This window comes from Enhydra lutris, unplaced genomic scaffold (genome assembly GCF_002288905.1).
Source record: "Enhydra lutris kenyoni isolate GAN:26980312 unplaced genomic scaffold, ASM228890v2 scaffoldscaffold21, whole genome shotgun sequence".
Lineage (NCBI taxonomy): Eukaryota > Metazoa > Chordata > Mammalia > Carnivora > Mustelidae > Enhydra > Enhydra lutris.
In genome coordinates this window covers 64,536,598-64,562,231 of record NW_019154105.1, presented here as the reverse complement: position 1 = coordinate 64,562,231, position 25,634 = coordinate 64,536,598, and the positions used below count along the sequence as shown (strand labels likewise).

General features: G+C 50.0%; 1 protein-coding gene across 2 annotated transcripts in view; it reads left to right on the top strand.

Moving 5' to 3' along the window:
• The window catches only part of LOC111148916 (collapsin response mediator protein 1), a 71,633-nt gene that overhangs the window by 33,263 nt on the left and 12,736 nt on the right, over positions 1-25,634 (top strand). For both annotated transcript variants that reach the window (XM_022505707.1, XM_022505708.1), the window contains exons 4-10: positions 157-321; positions 13,028-13,089; positions 15,150-15,230; positions 19,751-19,819; positions 20,916-21,036; positions 23,629-23,785; positions 25,038-25,179. In XM_022505707.1, the coding sequence (XP_022361415.1) occupies positions 157-321; positions 13,028-13,089; positions 15,150-15,230; positions 19,751-19,819; positions 20,916-21,036; positions 23,629-23,785; positions 25,038-25,179 (797 nt within the window). The remainder of the gene's footprint in view (positions 1-156; positions 322-13,027; positions 13,090-15,149; positions 15,231-19,750; positions 19,820-20,915; positions 21,037-23,628; positions 23,786-25,037; positions 25,180-25,634) is intronic.

Below are 25,634 nucleotides of genomic sequence, written 5' to 3'. Positions count from 1 at the left end.
GGGGGTGATGATGATGATGTCAATGGTGATGATAGTGATGATGGTGATGATGGTGTGATCGTGATGATGATGGGGTGAAGAGGGTATTTGAGGCTACCACTGGAATAGCTCAGGTCCTGTGCCTTTTGGAATGTGATGCATATTTTTCTTTCACAGTTGACCATGTTGTCCCTGAACCTGGGTCTAGCCTTCTGACCTCCTTCGAGAAATGGCATGAGGCAGCTGACACCAAATCCTGCTGCGACTATTCCCTCCATGTGGACATCACAAGCTGGTACGATGGTGTTCGGGAGGAGTTGGAGGTGCTGGTGCAGGACAAAGGTCAGTTAAAGCTTCAGAATGGGGGTATAGTTCTGGAATCCCTGGTTCTTTGGTGGGTCTCAGTATATGGACTTAAAAATCCCTTTATCTGCATTTCTTGTGAGTCCAGCTACGCACTGTGGCATATACAATGGAAAAAGGAGATCCTCTTTGAGGAGTCTGTCCTCTTCTTCAAGCCCTTTGGAGATATCCCCCTGTTCACAGAAAAAAACCTGATTTTCTTAGCCTGGCACTCAAGGCCCTCAGTGATCTAGACTCGTTTCTCATTTTTTACCATTATCTTGGATGCATTCCCTGAAACCTGCTGCACTGCTGGGCCTGTGCTCACCTCTACTCCTCCCTTCCAGGAATGCCCTTTCTTCTACCCAGCTACCCAAGCTCAAATCGCAGCTTCTCCAATTTCCCCAATCAGAATTGCTTGTTCCTTGAATGTCTATATCAGGTTACTCTGGGGGCACCTTCTCCATTGTTGTTGGCTTATGGGACACTGGTTCTCTGTCTTGCTCTTGTGTTAAACCCTGAGCTCTCTGGGGTGGAGGGAGGGAGATTGTGTCTATCCATCTCTGTATCCCACCCCAATTCCCTTCTGTTTGGACTCACACCATGTGTCCCTGCACAGTGTAGACACTACAGTGTGCATTGTGTTGAGGTAAATTGAACTGAAGATACATGAAGCAAAGAATAGGGAAAAAATGAACTAGGGTGGGAATGGTCAGTCTGGAGAGGGGCAGTTCTGGATGCTCTCTGAAGAGGCAGCTTCAAATGAAGGAAATGCTCCAAAGAGAACGCAAGGGTGTTTTCCATTTTTAAGATAACATATGCTGTGTTTTCTCATTATAAAAGTATATTTGCCCCATTGCAAAAAAGTCAGAACATCAAGAGAAGGAAAAAATCTTTTTTCTTCTTGAGCTTACCCCAGTCGCTGCTTACATTCATGTTAAGGATTATTGCTTTCCATTCTCTGTCGATTGGATGATTTTCTCCTTATATAGTTATATGATGGCAGGTAGGTGGAATCCTTCTATTTCCACTTAACATTTTATGAGTATTCATTACTTTTCAATAATAACTTTCCAGGGCTTGTAATGTACAATGTAATGGTTAACTTGCTTAGTTATTTTCTTTTTATTGGGCACTTAGGTTTTCTGTTTGCTCTACTCTAAGTAGTGTTATGGTGAACATCTTTGTATATAAACGTCTGTTTGCATTTCTAATTGTTTCCTTAGATTTCCAGAGATGGAATTACAAGATCAATGTTTTAACATTTTTCAAGGCTCGTGACACAGCCAAATTACTTTCCTGAAAGATGCACCTTGCATGCCCACGATCCCCATGTCTCTAGCTCTTTGCATGCTTGTACCATTGGGTTGTATTTCTTCTACAAAATCCATGCAAATCTGATAAGTCAAATTCAGTCTACCGCTATCCACTGCTGTTCTTTTATCGTTAATTATGATAAATACTTTGCATACCTTTCTATGACTGTCTGGTTATATTCTTTGCCCTCCCATGAGTTTGGGTTTTGTGTGTCTGAGTTCCACACATCAAGAAGGCACTCCATTGCAGTTGCTGTGAGTCACACTCTTGTTTTGTACAGAATCATAATCCAATCACGATCCAGTCATGATCCATAATTTACAATTTTGTATCTCGCTTTTCTCACCTAACGTTAAATCCTGAGCAGTTTCCCACTTACCCTATGGGCTTCATCACGTCGGTTTTAGCAGCTTGGCTGTGTACGGGGATGTGAAGAGTCCAGTAGAACACCAGCATTGCAGAACCGTCTCAGGAGAGTCCCACAGCTCTGTGGGCGAGGCGCACTTTGTGCGGTCCTATGTATTTCATTGTCTTAGAAGAGGACAGAGAATTCTCTTCCCCTGACCAGACACTTGCAAGGAAGTGACTTGGAGAAGTTTTTAGGTGCATTCATGGTTTTAGGTATCTGACTAATATCATAGAATGTTTTCTATTGATTTAAGTTTCAGAATTAGTGCGTGTTTATTCAGAGACAATATGGAAGTGTCTAAAGTAGAAAGTGATAATTAAGAATTTGTCTTTCCAGGCATCTTTCCTATTTGTGTAAGTGTGTCCACACTCAAACACACATAATTCTCACGTGAGCAGACCTGTATTGTACATTATCTTGCACAATGCTTTTTTTTTTCCACTCAATAAAACATCATGGCTCACCAGGCCTCTCCACTAGTGATTGCGTGACCTTGGGCCAGTCACTCAACCTCTCTGTGCCTCAGTTTCCCCAGCTGGAAAATAGAGGTTGGAACCTCAAATGAGAGGGTATAAAGTGCTTAGAACACCGTTGGTTCCTGGTAAGGATTCTGTATTTTTAGTTATTACTTTTATCATCATTCCATCGTAAGACCCCCAGAGTGTTCAGTTTTATGGAGGTACTGGGTTGATTTCCTTCCTATTGGAAAATTTTAAAAAATTGTGTTGTCAGGGCTCATTGCAAGCAAATTCTGAGGTGGAGACTGGGGTGCAGGAAATGAGTGTGGATTGGTTTCCTTTTGCTACTGTAACAAGCCCCCCGCCCCCATTTGTGGTTTAAAATGATCCAAATGGCACTTCTAGAGATGGGGAGTCTGAAGTGGGCTTTAGGGCTGAGGTCAAGGTGCTGGGGGCCCTGGAGGGAGCCCTTCCTTGACTTTTCCGACCCCACCAGGCTGCCCGCATGCTGGCTGGTGACCCTATCCTTCCAGACACCACCGCCCCCGACATTGACTCTGACTTCTCCCCTGCTTTTCCTTAAAAAGGACCCTGGTGATCTTACTAGGCCCTCTCAGGTAATACAGGATGATCTTTTATCTCAGTCTCCTTCATTTAATGCCATCTGCAGATTCCCTTTGTTGTAGGAGGAACATATTCATAGGTTCTGAGGATTAGGGTGGGGACATCTTGGGGGGGGGTGTTATTTTGCCCCCGCACCCAAGCATGATCACAGGATCAGCCACTGGGAGCAGAGCCCAGAGAACAAGATCAGCCGCAGGGAGCTCTGAGACCTGGACACCCTGTCACTGGATCCCAGGGAAGCCAAGGGGGTGGGGACTTCATAGCTCCTCACCAACTAGGCATTGGGCGAGGCCCTCTGGGAGAGGGCATGACCTTGAGCGAGGCTGCTCTGTGCAGGCAGGGTGATTCACACAGGGCTGACTGCTGAGGGTCATCTGCCTGCAGCTCTCCCCGAAGCAGGGTGTGGGACGATCCCAGCAGTCGGGCTGCCTGGGTTCAAGCCTGCCCTTCGGCGTCCTGGCCAGGTGCTGCCAGGCAAGTCCCCAAGCTGACCTCTCCGGGGTTGTTCAGCGACACCTCATCCAAAGCACCTGGGCTCTGGTACCAAGTGCAAACCCCACTGTCTGAGCTCATTGTTAATTCTCCACCCTGATGCCAGGTCTTTGTTGTCATAGCAACCCCAGAGGGAGGTGGGGGAGTGGCTTTTCTTAAGTACCACGGGGGCTGAGCTACTGAGTCCAGCTGAACCCAGGCATAGGGACCTCAGGCAGGGCTTACTGCCCACACGTCTCTTGATACACCCCATGGGGAGAGAGGAAAGGGGTCCCCTCTGTGGAGAGGGATCCCACTCTGGCCTGCCTTGGTGATGCAGGAAGAGGAAGGCAGCCAGGGCCAGGGGTTGTGCCGACACTGGATGGTCTCTGTCAGAGCATCAGACTGCCTGGAGAAGGGCCAGTGTCTGTGCGGCCACCCACAGGCGTGGGGACCTCAATAGAAGAGCTTTGGGCAGGAAACTGCAGGTCATCTCGGGGGCCCCGCACCTGTTGCCCAGCTCCCTCTTCCGAGGGACCCGAGGCAATGTGTTCCCTCAGGCAGGAAGGATCCTCCACACTGAGGCCCTCTCCTGCCGGGGGCTTCAGCCTCGTTCGTTGTTCGGTGGCCCCTGGGCTGCCGCTTCACTGTGGTGCACCTGAGACATGCAGAGAGGCCCCAAAGCAGCGTCTGATGGTAGACGCCATCCTCAGGGATGGGCTCAAATAACCCCATCCCCAGAAGCCTTCCGTGCTTGCCCGGCACTCCAGGCGGGTGTCCCCTCAGAACTCCCATGGCCCCAGAGGGGGCTTCTCCAGCAGGGCTGTGGGGCTCGGGGCTCTTGCTGTTCTCATCTGGCCTCTGGACTAAGACTGCGCAGGGAGAGGTGGGTTTTTCTCTTCTCTATTCCTGGTGTGCAGTGGTGTCCCGCTCACTTGTCTCACTGGTAGCAGGAGGCACTCAGAGCAGATCATGGGTTCTCCTCCTGGGCCAAGGAACTCTTAAGAACCTGCCAGAGCTAGGCTCCAGGCCCGTTGAACCCAAATTCCCAGAGGGATGTGTTTGCAAAACTCAGGTGTTCTGATACAAAGCAGGGTCAGGATCGCTGGCTCAGGGACTGTGTGCGCCCCTGTGTCAGGGTTTTAGGAAAGACCCAAAGGAACATCAACCTTCTGTGACCCCCAGACCCGAGGTTGGGTCTCAGGCTCCCCTTCACATCCCCTGAAGGAGACCCCAGGACCCGAACCCTCGGCTCTAGGATGGGTGGGCCATCAAAGTGCCCTCCTCTGAGGCCCTGAGGGTTGGCACTGACAGGCTGTAGGGGTTGCTAGGACCAAAGGGTCTGAAGGGGAAACAAGGTAAGAAATTTGAGGATCCCCAGTAGAGGATGGCCCCTGTCCAGGGCACTTGTTCTTGCCCTTTCCTTCCTGTTGGCCAGTCCTGTGTCCCAGGTTGGGGGGATGGGTTACAAAGGATATTGTTGTCAGTGCTCCGAAGTGCACAGATTCCTTCTTACCCAAGGCAAGTAGCACTGTCCTGAGCCTTGGCTCCAGCCCCTTCCCCTCCTTTGTGCACTTGCAGCTTCATCAAAACACACGTGGGATCGTCTACAAGCCCCACCCAGCCCCGCCTGGTCTTTCTCCTTCCCAAGGTGCTCCGTGAATGGTGGTGACCTCAGGGCTCCAGTCCAGGCTCACCTTCCTGTGGGGCCCTCAGCTTCTTTAGTGTCCTCACTATCCATCCGCATGTGACCCCAATCCCAACTGGTGTGTGATACGGCTCCCAGGATGCCCCCAGGGGTCTCAGACTTATTACCAGTTTCTCCCAAACCCATTACCTCTTCCTGTGAACTCTACTATCTGTCACTTTGGGTCCCCATCTCCATGGGGGGCACCCCTGTCCAGCCATTCCCTCTCCCTCCCCTCCCCCATCCATCACTGGATCCATGCCTTTGCATTTATAGCAGTTCAACTTGGACTCTGGGTCTCCCCACTCAAGTCCCTTCACAGATGTGGGGCTCACTGTGTCTTGTCCAGGTTCCTCCTCAGCCTCATCCCTGGTCTCTGCCTCCAGTCTTATCCTGCTAGTGCATTCCAGCCATCGATGTGGGATTTAAAAAAGCAATTAGTGTGACCACCTGGAGTGGCTTCCCCAGTGTCCCCAGGCTCAGTGCCAAATTGCTCATGTGGCTTTCAAGGGCTTTCCCCCAGATGCTTGCACATAGGAGTGGTTCAGTAAATAATGGGGAGCTGAGTTCCTGAAAGATGTCTTACTGAATTCTGTACCCCAAGTGTTTAGCACACATCTGGCATAGAGTAAATTCTTGGTAAATACTTAGTGCATGAATGACTAAGTTAGGGAAGAAAGAGAGGGAGGGAGAGGAGGAGGGAGGAACATGCCTGGTCTCCTTTCCTAAAGCATTTTTAGCACACCCCCTTCTGAGTCAGAGGGCTTGCCCAGGAATCTTGATGGCCATCATCATTGGACTGTACGATCAAGGGCAGGATATTTTCAGAACAGAAAATCAATGTAAAGCTCATATAGTTCAGTCCACCTGTTTCAGAAATGGAAACTGAAGCTCAGAGAGGTGTAGTCCCTTTCCCAGTATCTCACAGCAGCTAGCACTTGGACTCAGCTTTCTCTGATAGAGCTGCTGCTAGCGCTTTTGGTGTCTTTGTGAGAATTGCAAAAAGGCACCCTCATGGGGCGCTCCATCGGAAGAACATGCCCTTCTCCCAGGGCATGGGCTTGGCAGCTGGGCTCAGGCTGGATTTAGCCTCCTTGGACGGTCTCTTTGCTGGGAGCCCTTAGCCAGAGCACAGGTTATGACTCCTCAGCGCTGCTGCCCAGCCTCTGACCTCCTTGCCAGGTGCTCTTTACGCCGCATTCAGGCTGCTCAAAGGACAGGTCAACAGCGCATCTCCCAAAGACAAGCTCAGCCTGTGGGATATGAAAGCCATCGCTCAGCGCTCGAATCCATCTTTAGATCAAGCACCTTATGGCTTATTTTAGAAATCTCAAAATATAAGAGGAAGTTATTCTAGAAAACGGTGGTGCCAGCATGCTGTGTGGACTTGGCAGGGGAGAATGGCTATGGGATGGGATTTTTTATAAACCCCCGACAGGGGAGTCCTGTCTGTGTTTTCTGAGCCATGGACCCCAGCCACTATTAATAGTACTTATTGGTTTTGTTGGATGGTGGCAGCGTTTCATTCTCAAATAAAAACTTAATTTAAAAATTATTGAAAAGAAGAGAGAAAAAAAAACAAATAAACCAGGCAAAGAGGAGAGGAACTCACATTGCTGGGCTGTGTCACTTGGGTTAAGTGTTTAGCCTGTGTTACTTGGGTGTGTTCTAAGAACAGCAACACAAAGACAATGGTGTCATTACACCATTGGTATGAACCTTCTGGATCTTTCTGCGGGAACTTCCATAGTCTATTGCATTGCCCTGTGTATCAGCTAGCTTTTGCCGTGTTACAAACAATTTAAAACTTGGTACTTAAAATAATAATCATTAATCACCTCATGACTCTGTAGGTTGGCAGCTACGGCTGCAGATGGGTTTCTCTCCTGATCTCGCCTGGGCTCACACACTCAGACATTTGGGCCTCAGCTGGGATGGCTGGGGAGATGCTCCACACATGATCTTGTGTCCTCTAATGGGCCCTCTACAACCTCTTCTCTTGGTGGTATGCTCCAATGGGTGAACATGGAAGCTGAAAGCCCTCTTGAAGATTAAACTTAATACACATACATCATCATTTCAGTTGCGGCCTGTTGGTCAAGTCATGTCACAATATCGCAGGTTCAAGGGACGGGGGGGGAAAAGATTCCACCTCTGAAGGGAGGAACCTGGAAGAATTTGTGGCCATTTTAATCTCAATATACAATCCCAATATACTATCTGGCCACAGTTAGTATAGTTCTCTTTCATTCAACATACTCTCACCTCCACAAATTTCCATTCGGTTATGGCCTCAGGCTCAGAGTCTAGGATCTCGTGATGAACATCTATGGAAGATGTGGATGAGGTTTCTTGGGCATCGCTTCTCTTGATCCAAAAACTTATGAACTTAAGAGATAAGCTATGTGCCTTCCCACCCTAGGCACCCCACATATAATGGTGGGGCATGGACAGGACCACCACAACAAATAGTCCCATTTGAAAAGAGAGAAAGCAAGTGATGCATGGTCATAACCCCATTGAAATTCTGGAATCCAACTAGATACATATTGCCGGGCTGATCTTGGAGGGTAGAGAATATTCCTTCGTCAGGGCCAGTCTTTCTCCTTAGGAGTAGTTCCCAAGTTAAGGGGTTGGCAAACACCAATCTGTGGGCCAAATATTGCCCGTGGCCTGTTTCTTATGCAGCTCACCAACCAAGAGTGTGTTTACATTCTTAAGGGTTTTTCAAAACAAAACAAACAAAACAAAATAAAAACAATGACCAGAAAACAAAGAATATGTGACAGAGACTACATGTGGCCCATAAAATCTACAAGATTTACTCTCTGGCCCTTTGCAGAAAAGCTTCCTGTCCCCGGCACTAGACCATTGTTTGCATAGCTCAGGCACTACCCTGGGGATTCTTGGCTTGACTGTTGGAGACATAGTTCAGTTTCCATAAAAATGGCCCATGTTTGCAGCAAAGTACCTTTCTCTGCCTTTTTCCTACCCACAGAAAGTTGGTGGCCAGGGGCCCTTTTCATTTTGAACCGGCTCAGTCTCTTTTGGTCAAAGAGGGTACAGTTTTCTTAAAAACATTGTGGGTTTTCTTTTTTTTTTTTTTTAAAGATTTTATTTATTTGACAGAGAGAGATCACAAGCAGGCAGAGAAGCAGGCAGAGAGAGAGGGGGAGGCAGGCTCCCTGCTGAGCAGAGAGCCCGACGCGGGGCTTGATCCCAGGACCCTGGGATCATGACCTGAGCCGAAGGCAGAGGCTTTAACCCACTGAGCCACCCAGGTGCCCCCATTGTGGGTTTTCAATTCATTATAGTTCACTCCACCAGACAAATCATTTTCTGAGACAAGCTCCTCTCTACCTTAGATGACTGTCAGTGGGGACGTGTGGTGATGCCTTCAAGATTCTTGGAAGTCCTTTTGTCTGGCCAAGGAAGTTCACTGGGCACCACCTTGGGTTTTTAGGAGGTCTTAACGAAGAGTGCGAGGCACACCCTTAATGTAATCTTTACCCTGAGGTCCTTTTTTTCCTTTGAGAACTATTTGTGTGTTGGCAAGAGTAGAGATGAGAAGCAGTCTTGTGTCTCCACTCAATTCCACTTGTAAACTGAACCGTTCCTTGTCTCTCTGGTCCTATTGGATGCCTGTCTTCTGGGGTTTCATCATACTCTGATTAGCCCCTTAAACAACCTTCTTCACGGAAGTCATTTCAGGCAGATTCGCAAATTCTCTGGGTACATCATCACAAGTGGCAATTTTTTCCTCTTGTGTTGCTATTGCCTAGTACGTGTGGCCCCTTTCCCATCCTCCACTAACAGTGTGTTGGCTATTTTTCCCAGGTTGTGGCCTTCAGTCTCCTCGGGACTGTTCTGACCTCCACCTATTACCCAGTCCCAAGGTCAATGACGCATGTGTTAGACGCATGTGTTAGATCTTGGCCACTGCGGCGCCTGACCTCTAGGCAAAAGATTTCTGTTTCAGTTAGCCTTTGTTTTATAACAAACCACTCCAAAACCCAGGGATTGAAAACAGCCACTGGTAAAACCACAATGAGAGACCACCTCAGGCCCATTAGAAGGGCTGTTATAAAAAACAAAACAAAACTGAAAGTACCAAGTGTTGAGAAGGATATGGGGAGATGGGACCCCTGGGGCACCGTTGGTGGGAATCCACACTGGTGCAGCTACTCTGGGAAATGGCATGGAGGGGCCTCAAAAAATTAAACGTAGAAGTACCCTATGATCTAGGAACTCTGCTTCTGGGTATTTATCCAATAGACTTGAAGGCAGGGATTTAGAGATATTTGTATACCCGTGTTCATAGCAGCATTAGGCACAAGAGGCAAAAGCTGGAAGCAACCCAAATGTCTATCGATGGGTTAGACGATAACCCATCTCCATGGCCTCTCCTCCAGCAGGCTCTCCTGAGCTCCTTCACATGGGGCTCCAAGGTGAGCGTGAGCCCCGAGGCGTGGCTTGGAGCCAGCATGGCACTACTTCCGCCCCATGCCCTGGGTCAGTGCAGGTCTCCAGACCAGCTTGCGTTCAAGGAGTGGGGAAACAGACTCGGCCTCTTGGGAGAGAAAGAGTCACCGTGAAGCTTTTTTGAAACTTTAAAAAAATTTACCAGCCAGTTTAATTTCTTCCTGGCTCCCATCACTGCAGGGAATTACCTTGGTTACTTATCTGCCTATGGTTTGTTCCCAGTAGAAGGTAGACAGGCATCCTTCCTTCCTTGTTCACAGCTCTATGTCTCATTTCTAGAATGATGCTCACGCATAGGAAACACTCAGTAAATACTTGATGAGCGCAAAAGTAAATGTTCCATGGAAAAGGGCTGCTGGGGTCCAGTAAGTTTGGGAAATGCTCTCTCTCTATTCTGTTCTTGACTATTCTTAACGCATGTGATCATGTGAAAATCTGTGAGAAGCCCTGCAGTAGAGAAACCTGATTACTGTGGATGAATCCATTCTTCTTCACCAGTCTAGATATCAGCCTCTGCAAACAGACTGCAAACAATAGAGTCCCCCCAGAGCTTGGCTTAAGTTTAATGAAACAGATTTGCCTCGGTGATAATGACGTGTATCCAAGGATCCCACACCAGGGAGTCTTACCCCGTGCTCATCTGTGCTTTCCTCTTTGAGCCAGCTCTGCTCTCCCCTCACCCTTGACCCGTGTTCTGTGCTTCTATACCCACCATGCTGGAAGGCAGCAGCCCACTCTCTGTCTGGGTGTACATCTCTGTTTCAGAGACCAGCCAAGTGTTTGGGGGTGTTAAATGGGCCTTGTCCCTCCTCCTGGCTCAGCTCAGCATCTGCGGGTGCCCAGCCCTGCACTAGTATCTCTGGTCTGGGGTCACATGGTCTGGACAGGGCTGCTTCCAAGGTTATGGGGTGGATCGAGTAGGAGGGGTTTCTGAGAACTGGCATGTAACATGAATGGGTTCACATCGAGTAAGCTCTCAACACAATCTTTGAGAATTGGTATTCCATGCCACCTCCTTGGAGAAAAGCTAGGATGATGGCATGTGTGAATTTGGGAGGTTTGGGGGAATTCCGGGGCTCACCGTGTTTCCAAGGCCCTGTTGCTAGGCGGGAACATTTACTACTCCTGATATGCATTGCTTAATTGGTTTTTTAAGCAGGTGCAAATTGGTATGGAGGAAGGACTCATTTTGATGCACATTCAGTAGCATTGGGCAACATATTTTGAACTGTGGTATAGTACTGAGGTTTTATTTTGAATTACTTTAATTACAAATAAGACCAAATCTCTTTATCTTTATTAGCTACTTTTTTTTTTTTTTTTCTTAAATTGTCTCAAAGTACTTTTTACCTTTGGGGTTTTTGGCTTCTTCACTTTTATTTTAATATTTTAACATAAAGCAGAAACAGAAAAACCACACAGATTAAAAAAAATGTGGCTTGATGAATTATTATGAGGCTACTCTGCTTGGGCAAGAAATAGGACTTTGCTAGATGCCGCCCAGTGGAATCTCCAGGGGCCCAATGTCAGTCATGACACCCTCCTCCCCGCAAAAGTAATCACTGTTTTTTTCTAAATAAGAGGGTCTTTTTAAAAACCTCTGTTAAATTTGTTGCAGATATAGATATATTTACGGTGTTGGCTGTTTGCTTTTCGTTTTTGAGGTTTTAGGAGTTTACAGAAGGTTTCCACTGATAACAATTCAAATCGTGATTTTTTGAGACGGCTTTCAATGCTGAGATGACTTGACCCTGTCCACTCGCGTGCAAGATGAAGTTTTAGGATGTGCTCATTAAATTTACTATGTTTGCTAGTGCATTATTTTTGCTTTTATTTGTGTCATTTTTTTCTAATTTTTTGGGGAATTTTCATTTTCTTCTTTTTTTTCTTAGATTTCTTATCATGAAAAAAAAATTCTTATCATGGAAGCTAATTAGGTTAATATTTGCTTCCCCTCGCCTTAAGGAAATAATGACGCAGTCAAAGCTATGAAGCCGTGAGCTTATGTCTCACTTTAGTTTTAGTTTTACCTGTTTACTCACTGAGCATTGATCTGTGTCTCTGCACATACTGAGTTTTTCTTTCAGATTTTAAAAAAGATGATCTTTATGAGGAATACAGTATCAATTAGTTGTCTATGACTTATTTAAGTCTACTTGATTAATTAGAAACTGATATTTTAATGTTAATTTCTGTATCTAATTTTTTTCCTTAAAATTTTGTTTTTAATGATTTGGATAGGGAATTGTTGTTGCCGGGGCTTTCTGCACAAGAAAAGATCTTTGGTTTGTCTTCACCATTATTTTAGTGTAAAAGAATTCTCAATCCCGTTTAATAATACTTTTGCCCTGAATGCATATTCTTACCCAGACATATCTGGATTCTGTGACAAACATTAAATGCACAGCACATATTACGTGTGTGCCAACTGACGTAGTACAGAAGACGTCCCTGTCCTCATGCACCTGCCAGGTGTGTTAGGGAGGAGTCTCCCACATCCCCTGCTCCCTGCTGGCCTGTCCACACAGCACATGAAGTCCTGTCATTTCAACCTTCTAGAATCCCCCACCTCAACCCCTGCAGCTCCCGCCCTGGCTCACAGCCTCAGCAATACCTGTCCCCTTGACCTTCAGCATCCTCTTCCCCGCTGCCATGTCCCTCTGCTGCTCTGCGGACCCACCCTCAACACTGCTTCCAGAACAGTCTTTCTGAGACAAGAAAGTCTAATCGTGTCACACCTTGCTTTAAAAACACATGCTCTGGCAGGGAGTGGTGATGCTTGCACAGTATTTTGAATGTAGTGAATACCACAGAATTGTGCACTTGAAAATGGCTGTGATGGCGAATGTTGTTTATGTATTTTATCATAATAGAGCATCAAGCCATAGGACGCTTCTAGTACCTTCACATTCTATGTCTTTTCAACCCCCTTACTGTTCATACCCATGAACACCAGCCTCTCTGTCCAAATAGTTCTCCTCCCTCCTCCTCCCCCTGCTTCCCTCCGCCTCCCCCTCTGTCTCTTCCCCCTCCTCCCCTTCTTCTCCTTCCGATTCAGCCCTATGCCTTCCCTGGAAGCCTCCTTTGACCGCCCTCACCTGCACACCCAGGCTGGGTTCGGTGCTCCCACTGTGAGGCCCAGTGACACCCTTCTGTCCTAGCAGTTACCACTCTGTCTTGTGATCATGGGTTTACCAGAAAGGAACGTTTCTTTTTTCTTAAATGCATTCTTCTGTTTCCTTTTTTATCTTGGAACAGGTGTCAATTCCTTCCAAGTCTACATGGCGTATAAGGATCTCTACCAAATGTCTGATAGCCAGGTGGGTCCACCTGCACACCCTCTCCTGGGAGAAAGAGGCCACTCTGATGGGCAAGGGAGCTGTCAGAATGGTCAGGGGGGAGCTCTGGGTGCAGGTCCTGGTTCTGACACAGCCTTGCTATGTGACTTGTGTCGGTTCCCCTCCCCCCACTGGGCCTGCATCCCTTTCTGGTTACTTGAGTGGGGTCGAGAGGGGGATCCCTTTGCATGGCGGTTCCCAAATCCACCTCATCCTTAGCATCATCTAAAAAGCTTATTAAAAAAAGACAGACTCTTAGGGGCCCCTGGGTGGCTCAGTTGGTTAAGAGTCCAACTCTTGGTTTTAGCTCAGGTCATGATCTCATGGCTGTGGGATCGAGCCCCATATGGGGCTCTGTGTTCAGTGGGGAGTCTATTTGAGATTCCCTCTCCCTTCCCCTCTTACTCACACTCTGTCTCTCTCTCTCTCAAATAAATAAATTAAATCTTAAAAAAAAAAAAAAAAAAGACAGGTCTTAGATCCCATCCCAGATATTCAGGGCAGGGCTCAGGAAAGTGTACTTTTCTAAAAGTTCAGCAATTTATTCTGGAGATCTAGTAAGCTCGGGCACCATGTCATTAGTTCTGACCCAGAGGGGAGCCGGGGCTCTCTCTCTCCAGCCAGTCGAGACTGAGGTCCCTCCCTCCTCCCTTAATTTTCTCACCTGTGCAGTGTGCCCATCTCTGGGTAGGCTGGCTTCCAACACTGTCATATGGGGGAGAGGAGCTCGAGAGGGTGGTGCTCTCGTGGTACATGCAGGGTGTTGAGGTCATTGTCTCCCGGGCACCTGGCCTTCTTACACCACTGGGACTCCGGGTTTGTCGTATGAGCATTGCCCTGACCTCTGCTGGTTAAAACAGTGGGGCAGTGTGGTGGCAAAGGGCATGGATCCTGTAGCCAGACTTTTGGGCTGCAACCCTGGCCTTGCTGTGCGTCCCAAGGCAGCTTTCCCAACCTCTTTGTGCTTTAGAGTCATAAGACTCCCTGCCTCCTAGAGGTCGTCAAGGGATTGAATGAGTTTCTGAATACATGACTCTAGGACAGTGTCTGGCACACACAGGGGCCCTGAGAAGCTATGATTCCTCATGACCATGCAGTTGGAGAGGAAGGGGGACGCATCCAGGTCTCACCTTTCAAAATAAACGCTTGGAGTTACAGACAATAACTTACCCCAAGGCGCCCTGGAAGCTTTGATGTGTCATCGAAAGGCTAAAACCGGTTCAGTTTCGTGAAAAAGTAGCGTGTGTCTGTCTGGCATAACATGTTTCATTCTAACCACCAAAGCCCCAAGGGCAGACGGAGTTCAGCCATGGGGGTCCTGGAAGGTGCTTCCTGCCCCCAAGTACCCACCCCTCCTGCCCCACCTGCCATCTGCATCTAGAAGCACATGTCCCAGGGTGGGGTGCTGTCTTGCATGCATGCAGAACAAAGTTAAAATTCGAGAGGCCCTGGAGAAGGAATGTGGCGGCTGTGGTCCTCATGGCGGGCACGTATCTGAGTGCAGATCCCCTGCAGGTTGGAGCAGGGCAGGGGATGGGGCAGGGCCTCTGCTGGCCAAGTAAGCGGATGCCTGGCAGGGTGTGTGTTACCTGTTACCTGAGTTGTTGTAGAACTTGGCCCACAGCCCAGGCTGAGCACGCCTAGGTCCACAAGTTCAGTAGACCTGAAACCAGGGTCTGAGCGTGGCTGTCCCCAGCAGCAGCTGCAGCCACCTGAGTGGGACAGAGCCACATCGAAGGCAAGGAGGCACCATAGGCACTGGGACCAAGGGCATTTCCTGCGGTGCTATGGCTTCGCTCAGTTCTGCCCTTCCCCCAGCCTGCTGCTCTGGGATCTGGAGGGTGTCAGGGTCAAGGGGAGACCCTTTCCAAGGCTTAACTTGTTGAGCAACACATTCCATGGGTATGAACAGAGCGGCCGCGTTGCCTCCGCAGGGGCGGGAGGGTGACTCCGTGAGCAGAAGAGCCCTCTTTGCAAATGCTCAGGTTCTGACATTTTTATCTCCCCTCCCCCTCTCCCCCTCCTGGTTGCTTCTCCCTCAGCTCTATGAAGCCTTCACCTTCCTGAAGGGGCTGGGCGCTGTGATCTTGGTCCACGCAGAAAATGGAGACTTGATAGCTCAGGTGAGTGGCGTGGCTGTCCACGGTTGCCGCTCCCGTCCGCATCCCAGCACTGTCATGGTGTGACCAGAGGGGTGGAGACGTTGGTGAGCAAGGTAGCTAGGCAGTGAAGGGTCAGGCCGAGAGCTGGATGGTGGCTCAGATGCTCCAGGTACGGGTCACACACTTACCGCCTGCAGGGGGCTCTCTGCACAGTGGGGATGGCGGAACTGCCCTGTGAGCCTCACAGGCTTGCATGAGGAACAAGTAAGGATCAGCTGGAGGGGCTCCGCAAACCTGGGGCATGCTAGAGGTGAGGTACGTGGGAGCTAGCATTGCTCATCATCTTGTAGGACTTGGGAGGAGTGTAATGGTGGATCCCCTGCCACCACCCAGCCCGTTGACCACAGGCACCTGCCTCACGAGGATTAAATGATATCATGTACGTGAAGTCCAGTGTCCAATACACAGTAGGCCGTAGCCATGCAAAATTTTGGATGGGGAGAGACATGAATGCATTTTGACCCTTCTGGCTGTAGGATGGAGAATTTGACAGGAGAAGAGTAGAAGCAAGTGACCAGCTAGGTTCTCCTCCTTCAATTCTCAGAAGAAATGAAGATGGGAGATAGAGCAGAGGAAAGGAGCCCAGTCCATGGGTCTCGTTGGTTGACCAGATGGAGAAGAGGAGGAAGAGGTCAGGGGCATGGGTTGATCATGACATCACAAAGCAAGATCGTGCATACCGGAAAACATTTGGATACATCTAATGAAAGTAGTTAATATGAGGCGTGATGCAAAGGAGTTTATATATAGTGACGGTCACCACTACATCACAGATATGACACAGATATCCCCACTTTATAGGTAGAGAAATGGGGCTCAGATGTGCATAGCTTGCTTGATTATGTGGGGCACAGAACCGGGATGATATGGCAATTCTGAGCGCAGCAGGTCTATACCACGATGGTTAAGTGCGTGAGCTCTGATGCACGCTGGGAACGTCAGCTCTTGGCTTCTTAGTTGGGATTACACAAGGATGTGGACCCCAGGAAATGAGAATCACTGGGGGCCCTCTCAGAGGCTATCTCCCAGTCTGTCCTCTGATCCCCAGTGATTGGGATCCCGCTCACACGCAGAACATATCCATCCCTGTCCAAGGTCCTCCAAATTCCCATTACAGCACCAAAGTCTGGAAGTGTCTAAGTTAGATCCATGTGTAGATGAGGCTCTTTGGGGATAGTTCCTACAGTCTTCAGGTCTCTGGAGGCAAAGAGGCAAGTTATCCACCTCCCCCAACGTACACTCAACATACAGCACACAATGGTGGGGGGACATTCCTTTTCAAGAGGGAAAATGGAAGGCTTCAGGCGTGGGTCCATAGCTGTTCTGAAATGCAGTTGGGCAATTGCTGGCCATTCCTTGATTAGGTCCCGGAGGCTGAGAGTAGTTCTGCCTGACTCTTGGCTTCCCCTTCTGGGCTCTGGGCTCATCCCCCCACTTCCTGTCATCCATCCTATCTGTGAAAGGTAGTGCGTTCTTGCCACAGAGCCTGCTCCCTGCCTGGTACGGCTGGGAGGTACAACTGCTTCCTTTCATACCATTCAGCCCAGGCTGCCTGGGTTTTGCTAAAGTGAATCTCCCAGCCTTTGTTGGCTTCCTATGACTCCCTCCATGGTTCATGCCATCAGACAAAAGACACCCATGGGTTTCTTCCTGATAAGCCTACTCCTGCCCTTCTCACACCCTGAGCTCTCTAGAGGCTCTCTTGTTGGAGGAGCTCTAGGGTGCACCATCAGTCTCCTTAAAGGGCTTTTTTTGTGATCAATTCACCCCGAAGTCCCCAGCCTCCATCTTTCCAGATCTTCACCAACATTGTGGGGCCATACCCCACTTCTGTCTCTGGAGTATTATCTGCTGCTTATGTCCTGGATTTTACATTTGCTCAGAAGACATTTCTTTTAGATTTTTAAAAAGATTTAGTTATTTGAGAGAGAGAGCAAGAGAGCGTGAGGGAGAATGGGAGGGGCAGAGGGAGAGAGAGAATCTCAAGCAAACTCCATGCTCAGCGCCAAGCCCAACCCGGAGCTCGATCCCAGGACCCTGAGATCATGACCTGAGCTGGTCAAGAGTCAGACTCTCTAACCAACTGAGTCACCCAGGTGCCCCCAGAAGACATTTCTTGATTGCAGTATCTTTTGCTCTTTGGAGAAGCAGAGAATTTTGAGGACAATCACGTCCTGGTTCCTTTTTTTCTTTCATTCTTTTTTTTTTTTTTTTTTTAAAGTAGACTCCAATGCGGGCTTCAGCTTCCAAGAATGTCCTCATTCCCTTTCAAGTTCTCCCTGCCAAGGTGCTCAAGGTCCATCTTTCTACCGACGGTCCAGTCCATTCCAGGCCACTTCACTCTTTCTCTAGTCATACCCCCCTTGCACTGCCTGGTCCCAGAGCCATCCCCACAGCCTCAGGTGGTTTTCATGGTAACACCCTCCTTCAGGCCACCACCATCTACATTAGTTCTCTGTGGCTGCTTCACTGGGGGTCCCGAAACTTCCCATGTGAAAGCAATAACCGTTTATTATCTCAGGTCCCATCCCATGGGCCCGGAGGCCAGGTGTGGCTCAGTGGGCTCTGTTGCAGGCTGCAGTGAAGCAGTCAGGCAGGGCCATGGCCATCTTCAAGGCCATACTGGGGTGAGACGTCTAGCCGGAGTCCAGTGCTTGTTCTTGGAATTTAGTTCTTTGCAAGCTCAGATGGATGCCCTCTGTTCTTGGCTGGCTATTCCCCGAAGGCCGGCTTGGTTCCTTGCCCTGAGGGCAACCCCAGCAGGGGTGCTGGCTTCCTTCCGAGTGAGCAGATGGGAGAGCAAGGGCGGGAGGGTGAACCAGGTGGAGGTCACAGTCCTTTGTGACGTCATCTCAGCAGTGACAGCCAGAGACATGGACATCTCTCTTATCCATGTTCTGTTCATTAGAAGCAAGGTGCTAGGTCCAGCAACCTAGGGGTTACACAGGGCATGGAGCTATGAGGTGGGCCTGTTGGGGGCCTCTCAGTGATCTCCCTCCACACGCACCTGTTTGGCTTAGTTTTGCCCTTAATAAAAATGCAACAATATGATACATGTTCTTTTATGTCTGGCTTCTCTTGCTCCAAACAGGATCTGTGAGATTCCTCCCTGCCTTCCACGAAACAACAAATTTTTTTCTTTTTTCATCACTGTAGAATACCAAGGCAGGAATAGGTCCTAATGTATTCTCTCACTGATGGATACTGGGGTAGTTTCAAATTTGGGGACTGTTGTGTATCAGGCTGGCGTGAACACTCTTGTTCGGCCTTTTGTTAAACCTGGGTTCGTGTTTCTGTTAGCGTCTACCTGTATACTCAGCTTTGTTCGTAACTGCTAAACCTCTTTCTAGAGCATACAAGCCCCAAACGCTCACGAGTGAGATGTGTAGCGGGGCGCCCCCAGCACCTGGGCTCCACGTCGAGGAGGGGGGTGTGGTCTTAGCTTTCCACGCTGCCTACATAGGGTTTAGCTTTCTCAGTTCCAATAAATGTCGCCCTTTGCTCCTCTACTTCCCAGGTTCCCAGATTTTGTCTTCATTGTCTGCTCTGCATTCTCGTGGCTTTTGGGTACCTTTCCTGCCCCTTCTGTGGGGTTGCAGAGGGGGAGTGAAAAGAATGCACAGGCTCAGGCTGCCATTTCTATCCTGTTCCAGTCTTCCTGTGATCTGTGCTTTCCTCCATGAGAGCATCTTGTGTCCTTCTGCCCTCCTCCCTTCTTCGCTTCCTGTCTTCTTTACTACAGAAATAGCAAGGGACGGTTAAACAGTCTGGCACACTGATCTCTCCATGTCGGAAGTCATTGTGTAAATAGTGTACAGAAATGCTCTATAAGCACTGTCTTTGGTAGCTCAGATTATCCCATTGTTTATTGAAAGCTACCCCGGCTATGAGATCTTGACGTTTCCGGTTTACATTCTTACAATAAAGCTGAAGCTTAATAACCTGAGATGTGGTTGAAATTATGGTGTTTTTTTTTTTTTTTTCCCATGGCTGATAGGGCTGGGGACCCATGGCGGGGATGTGCCCAAGAATGCTACAGAAACCACGCAAGTGACAATTAGCAGCACAGCTGACATCTGGCCAATATAAAAAACATTTTTTTTTTTTTGAGAAATTTTTTTATTTTTTTGGCAAGGAAAGCTTGAAGCAAATGTGTTTGAATCTGGGGCATTAGCACAGGGAGTCATTTCTAGGCTCTGTGGTGAGCTGGAGTACAGGCTTCCCGCTAGAATGGCCGACACTGGGAAGAAGAATGATGAGAGCCCCTGCCAGTGAGTGAGCTTGGCCGCACCCCGGTCCCATGTGGTCGTCTTGCTGGCTCCCTCACTGACTCCATGCAGAAGCTCTAAAACACAGGTGCTCTTGTCCCAGAGCTGGGATAAGCTCTAAGACTCAGCTGCCTGTCTGCTAACGGGGCCTGGAGGACTGGCCTCTCCCGGCTGACGTTCTACAGTCGCTGACTCAGTGCTCCTGTCTTGCAGGAACAGAAGCGGATCTTGGAGATGGGCATCACAGGTCCCGAGGGCCATGCTCTGAGCAGACCTGAGGAGGTAATGGGGCCTCCCCTGGGGTGTGACTCTGACAACACTGAAGGCCCGCCCTGATGCTGTTTCAGCTGGAACAGCGAACAGAACCCCCCCGTCTCCATCCCCATTCCCCCGACGGGAGCATCCCGGCACACCTGGCTTCCTGTGGGGCCTGGGGGAAAATGGGGGCAGCTAGGGGAAGACCCTGCTTATCCCTGAGACCAGAAGCTCCACACCAAGGCCCATGAACAGTTCAGTATCATAACTGGATAGAAGGATCCTTGCTGAGGACCTTGTGTATTTGGTGATAGAAAAATGGAGCCGCATATTCGAGACCTAGAACCGACAGAACAGCTTCTCCTGCACATTGCCCACTGTGTTCTAAGACTTGAGCATGGATGTGTGTGTGTATTTGTGTGTGTGTCTGTGTGTGTGTGTGCGTGTGTCTGCCATGGGCCTGGCCTTGAGCTGGGCATTGGGGCCACAACACATGGTAGATAAACTTTTTAAGTTGATCTAGAACAGTGGTATGTACGTGAGCTTCATGGCCCGTGAGTGGTGTTCCTGGTCCCTGGTGAGATCAGGACAGACCGGAAGACCGTGTTGACACACCCCTTATAGCACCGTGGGACTCAGTGTCCGTCTCAAGCATTGGGACCACGTCTGGAGCATCAGCAGACTGGAAATTAAAAACAAAGCAGTACAAAACATATCTGGTCCTATTGTTTGCGCAGCACTGGTCTAGAGGGGACACACGGGAACGTCTGTCGGACACATGCGTTCACTTATGGCAGGTGTTTTATAAGTAACGGACCATTTTATGGGCCTTTTGAGGCTTTATCCTGCCTGGTCTGTCCCCTCCTCACAGAACACGCAGCATGCTTCCAAGCAAGCAGATGAACAAAATTCTGCCTTCCAATCCTTGAACCAAATACACTTGGACTCCTTTTTTCCTTTCTTTTTAGAAATCTGTTACTTTTCTGCCTTGAAGCAGTAGATTTGCCTCTGGCTGCACTTAATTAAGGAAAACAGAAGGGCTCTGATTCAGGGAGAGCCCTAGGGGCTGGGGGGCGCGCCTCTGCCCCTCCCTCCCGTGACCCGCATATTGCTGTGTCCCCAGCTAGAGGCTGAGGCTGTGTTTCGGGCCATCACCATCGCTGGTCGCATCAACTGTCCGGTGTACATCACGAAGGTGATGAGCAAAAGTGCGGCGGACATCATCACCCTGGCCAGGAAGAAAGGTATGCAGTCCAGTGCCCCGGCCTCCTGTGGGCCTTAAGGAGAGGGCTTGTCCAACAGGTCAAGTTCACTGATGGGGCCACTGCCCAGGGCAGAGACACCCTGACAGTTTCCAGCAGCCTGAGCCCTTATAGGTAAATTATCCCACTTTGTAGGATTGGATGAGACCCTGTATTATATTTTTATTTTAATTTGCTTACTTGATGAGAGAGAATCATATGCTCTATCTCATGACCCTGAGATCATGACCTGAGCCCAAATCAAGAGTCAGACGCTCAACAGACTGAGCCCCATGGGTGCCCCGAGACCATGTATTTTAAAGAGCTCTGCATTGTTCCAGTTCTGTTCTGGGCGGCGGTGGCGGGGGGTGTCTCATCAAGTCAGTGCTGGGGCCGGGTTGCATCAGCTCTGGGATCCTGCCCTCCCTCTTTCTGGTCCCTTCTGGACACATCATCCTGGGTCCCCTGTCTAGGGTCCCCGTGGTTGGTGCCTGCATCCACGGTCAGGTGTGGGGCCCGTGCAGGGTCTTGAGTCTGGGTTGAAAAGGAAGAAGATGGGTTTCCAGAGCCAGGGGTTCTGGGCGCAGCCCCATGCTGGACATCAGGAGAGTGTGGTTCAGGAAGCCAGTCACCCAGCTCGAAGACAATGCCCCACTGAACCACACCAAGCGTCTGCTGCTTTGTCTCTAAGATGTGAAATCTTCAGGCTCATAGATGAGAAGTCCTTGGCGGGATCCCAGGGCTCCGTGGGTGTTGGATGCCATTCTCTCCTCCAAGTTGGCTATTCAATTCCTGCCCGGGTGCCCTCACCTCCCAAGTAGGGCCCCAGTACCAGGCTGCCTGCTGTGCTGAGGACCATTGGAGGAGGGCTCAGTGGGCACGTTCTGATTGCAGGAGACTCAGAGCAGGGGCCTGAGGGCAGGCCCCCGGCCTCCTCAACAGGGATGTCCACAGTCCCCCACCAGTCACCAGACCAAGAATGAAGAAGGCTCCCAGAGCAGCTTCCATCCCAAACTCAGGGAGAGAGAGAGAGAATGACAGACAGACCAACAGACAGAGGAGGGGTAGCGCACATTATACGAAGGCTGTGGCTGGTGGACATCTGCCAAGGACAGTCACCTTTGTGCCTGGTCCCTCTCTGCGTCACATGAGACTGACCAGGGAGCTGCGGGTCAGTGCAGAAGGCGGGGTGGAAATCAACAAGCCAGCAGCCATCACTGAGCAGCTGCCGTATGCCTGAGCCTCCCTGTTTCTCATGGGAGCCCTAAATGGGAAGCATTACTAACTCTGTTTTTAAAAATACCTTCAATAATATATTTTTAACCTCATGCATCCAAACTCTTACTTCAACATGCAATTACATGAAAATTATTAGAGATATTTTGTGTTACTGTTGTGTGCTGTCTTTGAAATCTAGTGTGTCATGTTCCAGCACGTCTCAATTCCGACCTGCATCAAGGGCCTGCCAGCTGCATGGGGCTGGCTGTTACCGTGTGGGGCTAGAGCCGCTGTGAACCCACAATACCTTGTCTTAGTATTTTTCAGGGAAAGCTGGCAGAGGCATTGAAAGAGAGCACTCTAGTAGACACCGCTTGCTTAGAACTGGCCCCATTTTAAGGATAAGGAAACTGAGGCAGAGCGGTGACAGCAGTTTGGAAGAAGTAGTAAGCACGCAGGTCCTGGCCACATGGAGGGATATGGTGGCTTCCAGTCCCATATGGCTGTTTCCATTTAAATTATGTAAAACTAAGTACAATTGTAAATGCCTTCCTTGGGCTGTGCTAGCCCCATTTCACGTGCTCAAGAGCCACAGGAAGCTAGTGGCCGCTGTCTTGAGTGGCAGGGAGAGAGGACATTCCCATCACTGCGGGACCGACTCTCAGGCAGCCTGGTCACTGCGCCGGGCCGCCACGGTGGCCTTGGGCAGATGCCTGTATCCAGGCAGCATCCGTCTCTGTGAGCAGACCTGTTCCCCAGAAGGCGGGCCAGAATTCTTGGAAAGCGGGTGTTCTGGAATTAGCCCTCAAGGGGTGGGTGGGTGGCTACACAGCCCAGCTCCCTTGCCGTGGGGGTGGGATGGCCCTGAGGTGCCGTCAGTGGTCTCCCAGAAGCCCTGGTGGCCCTGAGCTGCAGGTGCCCTTGGCCGTGACTCGGTGATTAAACACCTGTTCTTGGCTTCTCTCTCAGCCTTGTGTCACCTCCTCCATCCCCAGTCGGTGCTGCCTGAAATCACCCCCCAAGTAAAACACTTGAACTCGACCCCTTTGCTGGAGGATCGGCTTCTGGCAGAATCCACACTGAGACAGCTGATCCCGTCCTTGGGCCTGGAATGACAAATCTGCCAAAGGGCATAATGGTCCCATCCAAATACAAAATGCATTACCAGTGGGAGGTTGCTGGGGAGGTCAGCCGATGCTAACTGCCTGGCGGCCGGGAGTCAGCAGACTGTGTGGTGATGCAGGGAAGAAGGAGAGACGACAACTTGCCCCTCAGACCATTGTTCTCCTGTCTCTGACCCTTTACTTCTATGCTACCCAAACCCCCCACCCCAAGAGACCACCTGTCCTTGACCGTGTGTTGTGTTTGTCCCCACAGGCCCCCTGGTGTTTGGCGAGCCCATTGCTGCCAGCCTGGGGACGGATGGCACCCACTACTGGAGTAAGAACTGGGCCAAGGCAGCGGCATTCGTGACCTCCCCTCCCCTGAGCCCAGACCCCACCACACCTGACTACTTGACCTCCCTGCTGGCCTGGTGAGAGCCAAAGGGGTGGCTGGGGGGGTCCCGGGTGCACGGTGGTATAATGGGAAGCACCCAAGATTAGGCATGAGGGTCCAGGATTCACCCTGGGTTTGTCACATAACCTGCCATGGCTTTCTGCTTTGGTTTACCTATTGGCAAAGTGGGGGAGAACATTGTATCTGGTGTGGGGCTGGTTATAGACAGTGTAGGAATATGGCCTGGAATTGAGGGCTCAGCATGTGGCTACTGTTTCTTGCAAAGCACCCCCTGGGTATGTGCACACAGTAGGAGCATAGCCTCATTGGTCCCTTCCCTGCTGTTGGCCAGTGTGAGGAAGTAGCACTTAGGTCTAAGAGAATGCTAAGTGGTGAGGTGTGCAGGCTGTTCTGGAAGCAGAACCGCATGCTCAGAGCCAGGAGACTTGCAGAAGGCTTCATGGGGGAGGCAATATTGGGCCTGGAGCTAGAGGATGAGTAGGAGTTTGCTGGCTAGGGGAGAAGTCCTGGCTTCTGGTCAGAAGGAGCGCCAAGGGGGTGTGAGGGTGTGTGCCTACCCTGGAAACCTCTTTCTCCCGTGTGATGCAGAATCCCTTCACTTGCATATCCACGGGCTTGCTCGTTGCCTGCAGCCCCACGTCTGCTGGGTGGCTCCAAGTCCAGACAGACTGCCATCTCCCCCCACAAAGCTGCTGCTCCCACAGTCTTGCCCATCTCTGAAGAGGGCAGGACACGGGCCAAAGGCTCCGGGATCTGACCACTTCTTGCCCCCTTGGCTGCGGCCATCCTGGTTTGCCTCCAACAGGCCTATTTCTGTGCTGTCCCTTCCATGCCCATGACATAGTCTATTCCCAACCAGCACCCAGATTTTAGACCCCAAGTCAGACCAAGCCAGTCCTCTGCCTAGAGACCTCCAGGATCCTTTCCTTTCAACATGGAAGAGAAGTCCCCACAACATGCCCCAAGGCGAAGCCCTATCTGGCCTCACCCCCTAGTGAACCTGACTTGGCACCTTTTTTGGGTGGGTGTCTGCTCTTCCGAGCGAAGAAGAGGAGGCCCACCTAGGGAGCATCACTGAGAGAGCCCAGAGCCCACACTGACAGCACCTTCCCAACAAGGGGCCTTCTGATGTCACTCACCAATGCCCATGATATGCCCCAAATCCTCTCCCCAGAATTTCTTGGGGTTTTCATTTCATAGGCAGTACTGGGTGCCTGAAGTTCAACCTGAACTCAGGTCTGACCCCTACCTTGTTTTCATCCTTGCAGTGGAGACCTGCAGGTCACAGGCAGTGGCCACTGTCCCTACAGCACTGCCCAGAAGGCGGTGGGCAAGGACAACTTCACTCTGATCCCTGAGGGCGTCAATGGGATAGAGGAACGGATGACTGTTGTCTGGGATAAGGCAGTGGTAAGGCGCTCCCTGTTTCTCTATCCCCAGGAACATTCGAGAAGCACCCTAAGTGGCCCATCAAAAGCTAGCACATAGTGCACTGCTGGTTCCTTTTTTTTTTTTTTTTTTTTTTTTAAGATTTATTTATTTGTGAGAGTGCCAGAGTAACTGGGTGAGGGGCAAAGGGAGAGAATCTTCAAGCAGACCTCCGTCTGAGAGCGGAGCCTGATGTGGGGCCTGATCCCACGACCCATGAGATCATGACGTGAGCTGAAACCAAGAGTTGGACTCTCAACTGACTGAGCCACCGAGGCATCCCTGCATGGCTGATTCTTAATGCTCCTCCCTTCCTTGCTTTGAGGCAAGAGAGAATGCATAAGGAGCACACGTGAGGAAGGGTGTGACTCTTAAAAGAGCAGCACGGGTCCTGTGGGTTCCTCTGCAATTGCAGGCCTGACAGTTGTCCTGTATTC